The sequence below is a fragment of the Tiliqua scincoides genome, chromosome 2 (assembly GCF_035046505.1).
Source record: "Tiliqua scincoides isolate rTilSci1 chromosome 2, rTilSci1.hap2, whole genome shotgun sequence".
NCBI lineage: Eukaryota > Metazoa > Chordata > Lepidosauria > Squamata > Scincidae > Tiliqua > Tiliqua scincoides.
In genome coordinates this window covers 256279090-256293079 of record NC_089822.1, presented here as the reverse complement: position 1 = coordinate 256293079, position 13990 = coordinate 256279090, and the positions used below count along the sequence as shown (strand labels likewise).

Here is a 13990-nt window from a genome sequence, read left to right as displayed (position 1 = left end):
CAGGGATCAGTTTAAAAGCTGCTCTGCCACCTTTTTAATGTTATGCGCCAGCAGTCTGGTTCCATTCTGGTTCAAGTGAAGCCCGTCCCTCTTGTACAGTCCCTGCTTGTTCCAAAATGTTCCCCAGTGCCTAACAAATCTAAACCCCTCCTTCCTACACCACTGTCTCATCCACACACTGAGACCCCTCATCTCCGCCTGCCTAGCTGGCTCTGCGCATGGAACAGGTAGCACTTCCAAGAGTGCTACCTTTGGAGTCCTGGCTTTCAGCCTCCTTCCTAATAGCCTAAATTTGGCCTCCAGGACCTCCCTGCTACACTTCCCCACATCATTGGTGCCAACATGCACCACAACCGCTACCTCCTCCCCAGCACTATCTACCAGCCTGTCCAGACAAGTAGTGATTTCTGTAACCTTTGCAGGCAGACAAGTCGCCATGCGGTCCTCACATCCATTGCAAACCCCCTCTCTATGTTTCTGATAATCGAATCCTCCACTACAAGAAGCCCCCAACCCCCGAGTAGTATCCTGAGTGCATTCAGATAGGGGCCCGTCCCCTGAAGAAGGGGTACCCCCTAGGGGATTGTTTCCCTCCTCTCCAGGATGACGTCCTCCAGGCCCAAGACTTCCCACCTGGGCAGCTGAGGAGCTGCATGCCTGAGGGTGGGACGAAGCCTGATCGTCCCCGGAAGTCTCCCCACGGTCCTCTCTGCCTGCCTCTGCTTCTCCAGGTCAGCCACCAAGGCTTCATGGGAGTGGACGCGTTCCCTGAGTCCCTGGAGCTCCTTGCACTGAGGACACACCCATGACTTATGCCCCAGAGGCATATAGTCATACATGTTACACTCGATGCAAAACACTGGATAGCCCCCACCCTGCTGCTGGCTGCCTGACTGCATAGTTGTTGTTGTTGTTGTTTTAGGGGTACTTAAAAACCATACACTGGTTTGCTGCCCTTCTTCTCAAGGGAAGTGAAGGACAGTATCTGGGGCCCTGGCTTCCTTGCCCTGCTGCTGAACTCACACAGATGCTAAACTCGCTATGAAAAAAAAGAAACTTGGAGCCCTTTACAAAAGCAAGTGAGTTAACCCCAAGACCCTTCAATTGTAAGCGCATCCTCCTCATGACAACATGTCTAACTGCATGAGAAGAAATCTACCCATTTTGCAGATGCTTATCAAGGCCCCGCCGCGACAGAGAAAAGCCATTCTGTGTGCGGCTCCTCACGACCTGGTCTCGGCTATCTCAGAAATTGCACTCAACACTTTAAAAGGTAACATCCTTTTATGTTCCTTGTCTGTTCCTTATGTTAACATCCTTATCTGGCAGGCAGGTTTCTGTGCTGAGAAAAAACCGCTCGCTCATCAAAAAACTGAGTAATAAACGGTTATCAATAAGAAAAAAGAAGCAACTGGTTAATCAGTCTGGAGGGTTTCTAGCACACTTGTTAAGCATTGCTCTTCCCCTAATCGCAGAGCTTTTACGTAACCCGCTGATGGAACACGCTGAAAAAATGTTCCTTGTGCCTAGCCACCAGCTAGAGCAACTGAAAAATCCTTCCCAGGGAGAAGAAAACATCAGAACTACAGCCCTCAGTTCCTTAGATGTTGACATGCAAAATGTTTTACAGAGAAGGGACTTAACGGAATATGAAAAGGCGAAACAATATTCCGCTCTGCTTCAAAAATATCTAACTCATGTGAAACAGGGGGAAGCTGAAAAAGGACATCTGAGCTTGTTGTTACCAATGCATTCACCAACAGCAGCACCTGAGACAACAACCAAAGTACATGCCTCTCCAGCTCCAGACAACATGTATCATGAAGTCTTGGACAGTTTGTACATCAGATTTAAGAGCCCTGCAAAGATAGTGCTAAACAAAATGATGCAAAACAAGTCTGTTTCTTTGTGGAATGAAAAGGGGGCTTTTGTTTACAAAGAGGAAACTATCCCAGGCTCCAACATGCTGGACTTGGTGAAAGGAATCACACACATCCATGCGCTACCTTCTGCGCACACCCCTAAAGGCTGGGATGTCTTTCTGAAGGCGATGACTGAACTAAATATCCCTTCCACGGTTGTTGGCAACCCTGGAAACAGGGCCTCTTTGGATCACTTGAAAAACCACAGCTCCATGACGGAATTAAAGCATTCCCCAAGGCTTCCAGAAGATCTTCTAAAAAGCAGAGACAATGTAGTTCTGTTCCGTGGCTCACCTTATAAAAATAAAAGCACTTAAAAAAAAAAAAAACATGCTGCTTCGGCTTTTTTTTTTCTTTTAAACCCCCTCAGTGGGAGTATCTTTTATTGAAAAACATACCCATGAAAATTACTACAAGACACACAGGTTTGGTGTTGATTAAAAAAACTGGGGGGCAATCCGCGGCACGTACGATTTCTTTTTTACAAATAGCAGTACCATGCGATCGTTCCTTAGCAAATCATCGGCATAGAGTCCTTGAATCTGGTTGAAAGTTAACCCCTTACAGTGCTGGCGCAGAAAACACACACAATGGTATCCGCAGGTTGCAGAGTCCAGGGGCTGTACTTGTTTTGTTTGAAATGTCGTTACAGGGCCATATTTTCTTTAAAAATCCATGATTGCCTTTGGGAATCGGGGATGGTCTGGCGCATGTCCATAGGAGTCGAAAAACTCTACGTGGTTTTCCTCTGCCAGGTACAAATCAAGCCAGTGCTCTCCCGGTCAGTCAGTGCTCTCCCAGACCCAGCCCTGCGGGTCTCTGTAGCTGATTTGCTTTAGGAAGTTGGTCACAAGGAAACACTCCCTTGAATACCTTGTGGGTGGTGGGGTCAGCGGTCAGCAGCCGTGTTAACTGCAGAGTGTCCATGTCACATATAATCAAACAGAACATTCCTCTGGTTATTTATTTCAATTATATTGTCAAAAACCCCATAAACAATCATGATAACGGTCTGCGGGAGGGGTATGGCAAACCAAACTTCTGCCCTAAGGTTCCCCGTGTTGATCAAGGAATAGTGGTCACCACATTCCTGGTCAGGGGACAGATCGAAGGCAAAGAGCGTGTACCCCCTCGCAAAGTCTTCTCTGTTGACTATCAGCCCTTTGTCTTTCATGTGCTTACCAGAGGCATGCACCAGGCTCATGTACTTCCTCACACAGCTTCCTTCTTGAAAGTCTGGCTGAAACGGTTTTGAGGGGATTTGGTAGCCTGACAGGTAAATAGCAAAAAAACTGATGTCATAATGCTTAAAGTTAAACGGGTTTTTGCTGAAGGTCCCACTGAAAGCATCGTTGTCCACCAGGCCGATTATGACCATCTTCGGAAGTTGCCCCAAAAACAGGTTCTCCTGGTTACTGAAGCGATTCCCCTCAGGGAGACTAAACACTTTCATACTGACACAGTCCACAGGGTACTTGGTGGCAGTTGTAAGCAAAGCTTTGGCGTGCCCCAGCCATACCCCTGGGGCGACTCTCACTTTCTTTACTAACAGCGACGCTGTCAAAATCTTCAACTTGTAGCGTACATTGGCATCATCAGTCATCAAGCAGAATCTGTCTTTGCTCCGGGTGAGTTTAATTTTCATGTCCACGCCGTTTAACAGTAGTTTTTCTTGAAAAAAGAGGTCCGCGTGGAGATGCCCCAGGAGTTCTATTTTTCTGCTTTCAGCAGTCAGACCCGCTCTTTTAATAAACCCCTGGTTGTGGCCATCCAGGTCTGCTGAGTCGTGTTCACCAGGAGTGTCTTTGTAAAACAGCCCTGCAGAGAACTGGCTGGATAGCGTGTCTTTGCCATAGTTTAACACAGACTCGATGAAAGCCCTATAGGGGTAGCAGTTGTTGCTTTGACTGATGAGTCTGTCTCCCAGGGTCACGTCCAGCTGACTAAAAATGGAAGCCGTCAACGGAGGCACCTCCACATAAATGCTTCCTTCAATGCTGGTCTGCGTAGGGGCTATTTGGAACAGGTCTAGTTCGGATTTTGTACACTCTTCTGAGTACCCGTGAATAAAGGCCATGATCGTTTTAAAATATGTCTCTAGAGAGGGCTCTCTTTCTACACCTCAGTCTCTGAGCTTTTCTCTTCTGCGTCGTCCTTCGACTTTTAGCCCTTCTTTTAAAGGGGCGGGGTGGGCCTGTCAGCAGTGCTCATGATGCTTTTCGTTTAACCGCTTTCCTTCTTTCCACGTACATCAGCCCCAGCCCCCTTTGCGGAATAGCTTTATTCAATACGGCCTGAGAAACATTCCCAACCAAGTCTCAGGTAATATTGCGGGCAGCTAATTTTATGTGCAGCTTAATAATCTCTAATCCCCGCCTCAAAAGGGGAACTGCCTTTTGAAAAAGTCTTCGGAATATGCCACCGACCCCCGCTCCATACATAACAGGTGCTCCATGAAAACCTTGAAGGCCTTGCCCCGCCTGCACCCTATAATAGTTGCTATAAAGGGCGGGATCCCCGTAACGTTTTAGAAGGACCATGTTTTAAAATAACCTCTTTTTCCTGGGATAGAAGTGCAGCTTCACAATCACTTTGCTGAAACGAAATGACACATTTTTGTTCTGGTCTGTCTTTATCTCCACTGTGATGGTGTCTATATGGTCCCTGTTTACAAGCACATAATGCGGCCTATCGTAAGTGATTGTGACTCGTTCACCGTTCTCCCCGCGAATAGGAACACATCACAACAGAGTCACATAAAAGTCCCCCATGACCTGGTGGTCTATAATGTCTGTGTAAACATACAGGGTGCTAAATCCTCCTGTAATATCCACAGTGAAGGTTGATTTTCTGGTGGCTAAGCTCGTGTCCAGCCCTGATATATGAGACAGTTCTGCTTCTGCTTCAATTTTGTGAAGCGATGGAGCATTAAGATAGACCTTCCTATCCACAGAATCATAGGTCAGAGATGTATCAGGTGGTGGATTTATATGGCTCATTATTACCTTGTTCATATTATCCAGTATGTCAGGTACTGAAGCGTAATAACCTCTCCGTAGAGTGAATAGCCATTCTGTCCTTCCATCGTCAATTTGAAATTTTCTATCATCTGTGAGTGTGTCCCAGGTGTGAGGGTACTGTATCTCCACTAATCCCACTTCCCACTCCCCCTGCAGATCCAGGGAGCATGCCAGACGGATCGTGAAGGCAGCACTGTTGTTCTGTTGAAATATTTTATTGCAGGCGTTGCTAGGGTGATGTAAAAATCATTTTCCGCCATTTCCCCCCTTTGCTACTTAGCTTCATGCAACTCAGAGTCTGCAACCCAACTATTAAATTTGTCAGGCCACCCTAACCATTTCACCAAGTGTTGCTTTTTCTTACTCCTCCCCCTCGTAGATAGAACTTTTTCAACCTTGTAAACCCTATCCTCTCCCGTCCTCACTCTCTGTAATTCTTCAGGATAGAAAATCCCCGCAATGCTCTCTCCCTCGTAATCTTTTAAGCTGTACACGGGTCCTCTCCCCTTGCTGCTGACTTGGTCGACTATGAAAATCTCACTGGTAAAGCTTTGTTTGTAACCTTTTTCAAATACCCCCTTGAGCTTAGAGATCCTCACATTATCTCCTTTTCTGAACACAGAAACCTCTTTTCTCCCTCTAACCCAATCTCCGTACATGGTTTTCCAGACAGACACAGTGTTGGAATGGTTCACATCCGCAGGACGAACCCTGGTCGTTCTGTGCACCGTGTGGTTATAACTGCTTATAAGTCGCGGCAGCACTTTCTTGTATCTAAAAGTGTTGTTAGCTGTGAAAAATCTCCACATTTTTGTTTTTAATGTTCTATTAAAACATTGCACAACAGCTGCTTTGACCTCATTCCCTGTAACAAAGTGATGGATGCCTTGTTTTTTTAATAGTTCTCTCACAGTACAGTTTAGAAATTCTTTACCAGAATCAGTCTGCAGTTTGTGTGGTATTCTCCCCTGTTTGAAAATATGTTGAAAAGCAGCAGCCACTTGTCTGCCTGATTTGTCTTTCAAGCTTCTGGCCCATGCGTATTTAGAAAGTATATCCACCACCGTTAAAATGTACTTGTGCCCCGCGTTGTACTTAGAAAACTGCTGCATATCCACTAAATCAGCCTGCCATTGTGCATCCATTCCCGAAACAACCATTTTGTTTCACTTAAATCGTACTCGAGGTTGCTTGTGCAATGTGTAAACATCTTGCTCTGCAAGCCACTCCTGAACATGTTTTTGAGTCAGAGATTTACTATGCTTTTTGGCCTCTTGAAAGAGGGTGTTTACCCCTCCAAAGCTCCCGACAGCCTCAGGTGTATAATATATATTTTTTAAAATTTCCTTATGCTTTTCCATGGTTCCAGTTTAGCACAGAAACGCGCACAATCGGATAACGTAATGCAATTTTATTTTTTCTTCACATTTATTTTCATTCCTCAGGAATTTTAGGGGAGCAGGATTGGCCTAGCAGTTCACTGAGACTCAGTTTTTCAAGACCCCCAACAGCCTCTTCAATTTCCTAGACAAGATAAAAAAATCATTTCTCATCATCAACCCCCACTCACATTTTTTTTTCCTCAGTGACTGATGTATTTAGCTAATTTAAAAATAACCGTGTGTATATATTTCAGATCCCCCAGTAAAATTTACATACAGACATGCACGGACACTGGGGATTTGTCTTCTTTGGGACTTTCCAGATATCTTCACTGGTATCCCCATCAGCCGACCAGTCTAGTGGCGCAACATCTAGTTCCCGCATCTAGTTATTTAAAAGAAATATGCAAATTATTACCACCCCACCCCATGTGCTCAATATCGAAACCACCCCATGCACCCCCCCAAAAAAACAATTTTGCTTACCATGGAATGTGTCCAATAGGGTGCTGAATCCGCTTCTATTTCCTCGCTGTCAGACAGAGAATTTCCCCTATATAAAACCCCCTCTGGAGGTCCAATACAGGGCTCCGGTTCTTCACTCTCGAGGGGGACCTTTTCAGTTAAATCACCCTTGTGTGTACCCCATTCGATTGAATTACTACACGGATCCACGGCATTATAAAAATTGATAGTTGTACCTAAGCACTGCCCGTCTACATTCTCCGTAATAAGTGTAATCCGCCTCTCTCATCATTGAATCAAGCCATACCAGGGGATCAGAAAAGGCATTCATGCTAACGAACAGGCTTAAAATATAATCAACAGGAAGCTTGGAGCGACTTGGGAGGCTCTTTTATGGCGTGTTTGCGACCCTTCTGGGCCAGAGCAAGGGACTTATTTGAAGCTAACATATTTAAAGAAACTTTTATTAAGAAACTTGTGCTGGCCTAATGAAAATTAGGATTGTGCCCTTATACAAACAAGCCTTGCTGAGGAAGAATCAGCATGGTTTCTGTAAGGGTAAGTCTTGGCACATGAATATTTTAGAATTCTTTGAAAAGGTCAATAGGCATGTGGATGCTGGAGAACGCGTGGACATTATATGTCTGGACTTTCAGAAGGCGTTCGACACAGTCCCTCACCAAAGGCTACTGAGAAAACTCCACGGTCAAGGAATTAGAGGGCAGGTCCTCACCTGGATTAGGAACTGGTTGAGGACTAGGAAACAAAGAGTGGGTGTCAATGGATAATTTTCCCAGTGGACAGAGGTGAAAAGTGGTGTGCCCCAAGGATCTGTCCTGGGACCAGTGCTTTTCAACCTCTTCATAAATGACCTGGTGACCAGGTTAAGCAGCAAGGTGGCTAAGTTTGCGAATGATACCAAACTTTTTCAAGTGATGAAAACCAGAAGAGATTGTGAGGAGCTCCAGAAGGATCTCTCCAAACTAGGAGAATGGGCAGCAAAATGGCAGATGCATTTCAGTGTAAGTAAATGTAAATTAATGCACATTGGGGCAAAAAATGAAAACTTCACATATAAGTTAATGGGTTCTGAGCTGTCTGTGACAAGTCAGGAGAGGGATCTTGATGTGCTGGTGGACAGGTTGATGAAAGTGTTGACCCAATGTGCAGCAGCAGTGAAGAAGGCTAATTCCATGCTTGGGATCATTAGAAAAGGAATGGAGAATAAGGGCACAATCCTATCATGCGCTGGAACAGGCAAGTCAAGAGGCTTGTGCTATATCCAGCGCAGGATAGAAGTCCAAAGTGGCTCAGACAGAGGTAAGGGGAAACTTTTCCCTTTACCTTTGGGTAAGGCACCTGGTCGCTGTGGTGGCACAAGTCCAAGGAGAGCAGAGCAGCTTGTAGCCACTCCGAACTCCACAGGAATGGGGATTGGGATCTGGCATAATCGGTATGAGGCTCAGGGCAGACAGGAGGACATGCTGGAGCTCTGCCCACCAAACCAAGGCTCCTACTACTGCTTGTTGCATTGTATTGCTGGTTTTGCCACTAGACAGTGGGGATCTGGGGGGTTCCCCCAGTACCACTGGTTATCACTTCAAGTACCACTGGTAGTACAAGTGATACAAGTACTATTGGTTCAGAAACACTGCTATAAATATGCAGTGGGAGAAAAGAAGAGCATGGAAAGCAGATTAAAGCTGTAGTGGAAATACAGCCCAGGTCTTCTCCATAAGCACCAACATGTATTAGTACAGTTCAAACATGGGAAAGTGAACCCTGCACCCTCAGACCAGAACTACTAGGCCCCAGTAGTAGGCCACCCAGTTCAGTTCACAGCATTCCCAGACCCCAATAATCAGTGCCACTCCTTGTAGTTTAATGTGTGTCTGGACCATCTGGCATGAGATCAAGTCTAGATGTGTTTTGGTGCTCTTTGAAGGTGAAATTAAAGTACAAATTTAAATCTGAAGCACAGAAGGGAAAGGAAAAAAGAGGAAAAAAAAGAAAAATCAAAAAAAGGTCAGGCAAGTTTATTTCACCTGGGCTTTGTTTCATAATCAGAGAGAGTGAAAGCCAGTCCATGGATGTCTGAGCATTATTATTAGTAGAAGCAACAAATGAGGCTCTGTGGGTCTCAGAAGGGCTCCCAGATAAGACCAAAAGAAGGACTCAGTGGGTCCTCAGCTGCAGGTTTGGGACCTGCAGTGGGTCAAACCTGCTGGTCCTAAATCCACGGATAAAGAGGACCCTCCTGTATAACACTGTGCTGTGCTTTGCAGGCACACCTTCAGCCAGTAAATCGGGATGCTCATATCTGCTGAAATTGAAGGGGATGATTGTATGTTAGAACTCCAGGACATCCGTGTGTCAATCTTCATAAAAAGTGTCACTTGAAGTGATGCACGTTAGAAATTCAACTGGGGTGCAGTGGTATGATTTTCCATAGCATAGAGAAGCAGATTCAAAATGGAGCCTACATTTGGAGTGTAGCCCGCCTGCCCCCCCTGCCCCAGAGCCCTTCCTGTGCTGGCTGAATGTGCCACTCTTCCTTGCTAAACTGGATGAGGATCCAACCTTCACTCCTTGGTGCCACCTGCAGAGCCCCCTGGTGCCAGCTGTGGAGCCACCAGCTTCCAATTGAGGCAGAGACAATAAGAGCTGGCATTGGACCTGGGGCAAGATGCCTGATTGCACCCCCTTCCTAAATTCCTCAGTCCCTGTGGAACCTGGGGATGGGACCACCTCAAAGTTAGAACACTGCCAGGCTCATGCCTAGAGACACTTGCCATTGTGTACAGTAGTGCCAGCCAACGGGGCGAATGTGCAAGTGGCAGCAAGGCTGGGGCTGGCACTTGGCTGAGCCCCAGCTGGGGGGGGGGTGGCAGCCCACAATGGTGGGCCGCAGGAGGTAAAGGATGTCCTGGAAGATTCCCCACTGCTGGTGAGGTCTGCTGCTCTGCTTCAGGGTACAGTGCAGAGAGAGCTGAATGGGGATCCAGAGTAGACCCCCCGCAAGCAGCCACCCGCAGGCCCTGTACACACCATGGCCCTGGATGAGGTCACAGTAGAAAAGCCCATGGAGAGCTCCTGTTCATGCTTCAGGGCCCATGACAGTGCCATCTCCTAGTCCACTCTGGGGGCCAAGGCTGCCTTTGCAGGCTTTGGGTGTGGATGCAGGGTGTCTGTCAGGGGTTTGTGACCTGCTCTCCCTGAATGGACATGCCTGCCCAGGCCCTATCATTAAGCTGGTGAAGACCAGAAAAATCACTTTTTTCTCATTCATTAGCTGAAAGCGACAGAAGAGAGAATACACAAAGTTTGGTCATATTTATGACTGACACCTTATGTCTGACACCTCTGCACTTGTACTCTCTGTTGATCATGCCCGATGTAATTGGTACAACTGAGGTGACCTATTGAGTGCATATGTGATTTCCTGGGATACTGTAGTCCTGCTAAGCGACTCCTTGCCTTGTTCATGGAAGATGACAGCTGAGCAGAGGGACATTTCACAAACATGTTTTCTCTAATTGTACACCTGCGCATGGAGCAGCACAGAGAGTTCAGGATGGTGCAAGAGCGACTCTGTCCCTAGCAATTATCAACAACACTGTGCTTTATTCTTCTCCTGAGCAAAACTCAAGGGATTCTCCCAAAGGTAACATCTGAGAACAACTGGAGAGGGAACTTTCTGTACAGATCTTAAAAAGACTGGTGCAGACCAACCTCCTACACTGATAAGAGCCAGAGTCAGATTCAGGGCATGTGGGCTTCTGCCAATGTGGACTTCGACGTCTTCCCTTTCAGATCCGAAGCTCTGACTGGGCTCCAATTAACCTGGTAGTTGGTGTGGCAGGGGTTCTCAGCAATGCTGCTGCTGCTTTTGCTTTTGTGGCTGCCCCTTACTCCCTGTGGGATGCTGAAGACAAAATGCCCTCTTAGCAGGATCCGTGATCGAAGTCGCCCATTGAATTATTACAAGCCAGGAGACTACCAGATCAGTGGGCTCATCTCAACAACAAATACTCTATTTCGACCATATGTTTTCTCTGAACCTCCTTGGAACAGATTTACAGCATAAGTAATTAGGTGGGGATGGAGTTGCAGCTGCTCCACCGGATTTGACCTATAGATCAAGGCCAGTTTTCATTGCCTGCGTTTGTGCTTGGCAAATCATCTCCTGTTTTGTTTGAAGGGAAAAATTTTGTGGGGAGGCAGGAACAGTTGTCAGCACCTCCTCACACAAGCTGTGCCTTGAGAGGTTCGTGCCAAAGGATAACAACATATTATTGGACTATAAGGTTTCTCTAGCACAGTGGTTGTCACACGTTCAACACCGGGACCCACTTTTTAGAATGAGAATCTGTCAGGACCCACCAGAAGTGATGTCATGAGCAGAAGTGACATCATCGAGCAGGAGAATTTTTTACAGTCCTAGGCTGCAATCCTACCCACACTTACCCAGGAGTAAGTCCTATTGACTGTCATTGTTAAAAGAATATACATAGTCAGGTAAGGATTGATAGTCAATCCTATTGACTATCATTGTTAAAAGAATATACATAGTAGCTTGTTAAAAGTCCAGCTCTGTAACATTTCCCCAAATGCAGTCACAGACCATGGTAGCATCAGGTCTAATCTATCAAAAATAAAATATTGCAATGAATGGGGACCCACCTGAAATTGGATTGCAACCCACCTAGTGGGTTCCGACCCACAGTTTGAGCAACACTGTTCTAGCATATTGTATAGCTTCCTGCTCCAAACTCTGTGCTGCTCTACTGCAGGAGCAGTCACGCGGATTGGGGAGGATGGTTCTTTCTTCTCTGAAATGCCCGTGAATGCATCTCTTGACACTTGGAGTGTGGGGACAGCAAAGGGCGCTCAAGGTGTTTGAAGTGCAGGAGAAGTGCAATCTATAGCCATTGCATCACCACTGCCTATGAAGTTGTGGAAGAAATGAGAATTTGTGGTATTTGGATTTGCGTGCGCTGCAGTCCACTTACAAAGGAGCCCTTCTTTTATTTTTACTTGGCACTGGTTGTTCTGGAATTTGAAGTCCCAACGCTTCAAAGAACTGTCTGAAGTTGCTGTATAACGGCCCAATCCTGTCCAATTTTCCAGTGCCTGTGCAGCTGTGCCAACGGGGCATGCACTGCATCTTGTGGTGGGGCAGCAATCACAGAAGCCTCCTTAAGGTATGCGAAAATTTGTTCCTTTACCTTGCGCCACTTTGTGGTTGCACCGGTACTAGAAAGTTGGATAGGATTGGGCCCTAAGTCATCAAGTTAAAAGGAGGCAACTGTATTTTGAATGATGGGAATGTACTGATTTGTGTCTAGTTTACAAGCTGCTTGCTTCATTTCGGCACAGCGGCATTTTTCCATGATCCCTGCCTCCTTAGTAGCAAGCACCAAAAACTACACTGTTCTCCTTGGGGCCAGTGTGCCCTCCCCCACCATAGGCAGGACCTCTTCTATGTTTGTGTTTTATTTGGTTTTGGTCATTGAGGGTTGGGTTCTTCAAGTCACTCTGCTCTCAAATAAACATCTATCCTATTTAACCTGCAGACAGGTATCTCTTCTGGGCCTACACACGTACACAGCACAATGTTGCAATTTGTTGTTCTGCATCAGACACTGAGGCAGTGGCGTAGGTAAGGGGGTGCAGGGGGTAGCAGTTGCACCAGGCATCAAGTTTTAGGGGGGCAACAAGCTGAGCTTGACACTAGTGACCAAAATTATGAAAATCTTGGTATGTATGAACAATACCATCATGTTATATATCATTGGAAAGGTAATTTAATGCTGAATGCAGTGCAACAAACTGCAATGGAATATCTGTATTCTATCAAAGGTTATGGCCAACTAACTAGAAAATGAAAACACAACTGCCTTATGGAACAAAAAGTGAATTTGCTTAACTCCAAACTGACCTGTGAGACTGATTGTTCTACGTGCCAATGAGATATTGTTATGATACAGCATGGAACCAATAACTTTTCATTTAATTAATTAATTAATTAATTAATTAATTAATTAATTAATTAATTAATTAATTAATTAATTAATTAGCTACGCCACTGCAATGAGGTAAAGTAAAATCCAGAAATTTCTGTTAACGACACTGCACCCTTTCTGCAAAAGAAGTCATTTGACTCATATTCATTGAACGTGTTGCCCTTGAAGCCCAAAGGCAGGGTGAGTTTCCTTGCCTGGCATGCCCAGTCCCAACTGACCCCGCTGAGGGAAGGTGTAGCAAAAAAAAAACTTGTTTATTGCTGGTACCAAAGCAAGGCAGCAAGGAGGCATAGCCTCAGATGTCAGATGCGCTTCAATGTCAGTAAGTGTAAAGTCATGCACATTGGGGCAAAAAATCAAAACTTTAGATATAGGTTGATGGGTTCTGAGCTGTCTGTGTCAGATCAGGAGAGAGATCTTGGGGTGGTGGTGGACAGGTCGATGAAAGTGTCGACCCAATGTGCGGCGGCAGTGAAGAAGGCCAATTCTATGCTTGGGATCATTAGGAAGGGTATTGAGAACAAAACGGCTAGTATTATAATGCCATTGTACAAATCGATGGTAAGGCCACACCTGGAGTATTGTGTCCAGTTCTGGTTGCCGCATCTCAAAAAAGACATAGTGGAAATGGAAAAGGTGCAAAAGAGAGTGACTAAGATGATTACGGGGCTGGGGCACCTTCCTTATGAGGAAAGGCTGCGGTGTTTGGGCCTCTTCAGCCTAGAAAAGAGACGCCTGAGGGGGGACATGATTGAGACATACAAAATTATGCAGGAGATGGACAGAGTGGATAGGGAGATGCTCTTTACACTCTCACATAATACCAGAACCAGGGGACAGCCACTAAAATTGAGTGTTGGGCGGGTTAGGACAGACAAAAGAAAATATTTCTTTACTCAGCGCGTGGTTGGTCTGTGGAACTCCTTGCCACAGGATGTGGTGATGGCGTCTAGCCTAGACGCCTTTAAAAGGGGATTGGACAAGTTTCTGGAGGAAAAATCCATTATGGGGTACAAGCCATGATGTGTATGCGCAACCTCCTGATTTTAGAAATGGGTTATGTCAGAAGGCCAGATGCAAGGGAGGGCAACAGGATGAGGTCTCTTGTTAGCTGGTGTGCTCCCTGGGGCATTTGGTGGGCCGCTGTGAGATACAGGAAGCTGGACTAGATGGGC

The 13990-nt window shown here is 46.0% G+C and overlaps 1 protein-coding gene across 1 annotated transcript; it reads right to left on the bottom strand.

Annotated features, from left to right (window-relative positions):
* Positions 1-2850: 2850 nt before the first annotated feature.
* Positions 2851-3999, bottom strand: LOC136639071 (uncharacterized protein F54H12.2-like). The gene has a single exon (XM_066613097.1). It carries the CDS (start codon positions 3997-3999, stop codon positions 2851-2853), a length of 1149 nt encoding a protein of 382 aa, XP_066469194.1.
* Positions 4000-13990: the final 9991 nt, after the last annotated feature.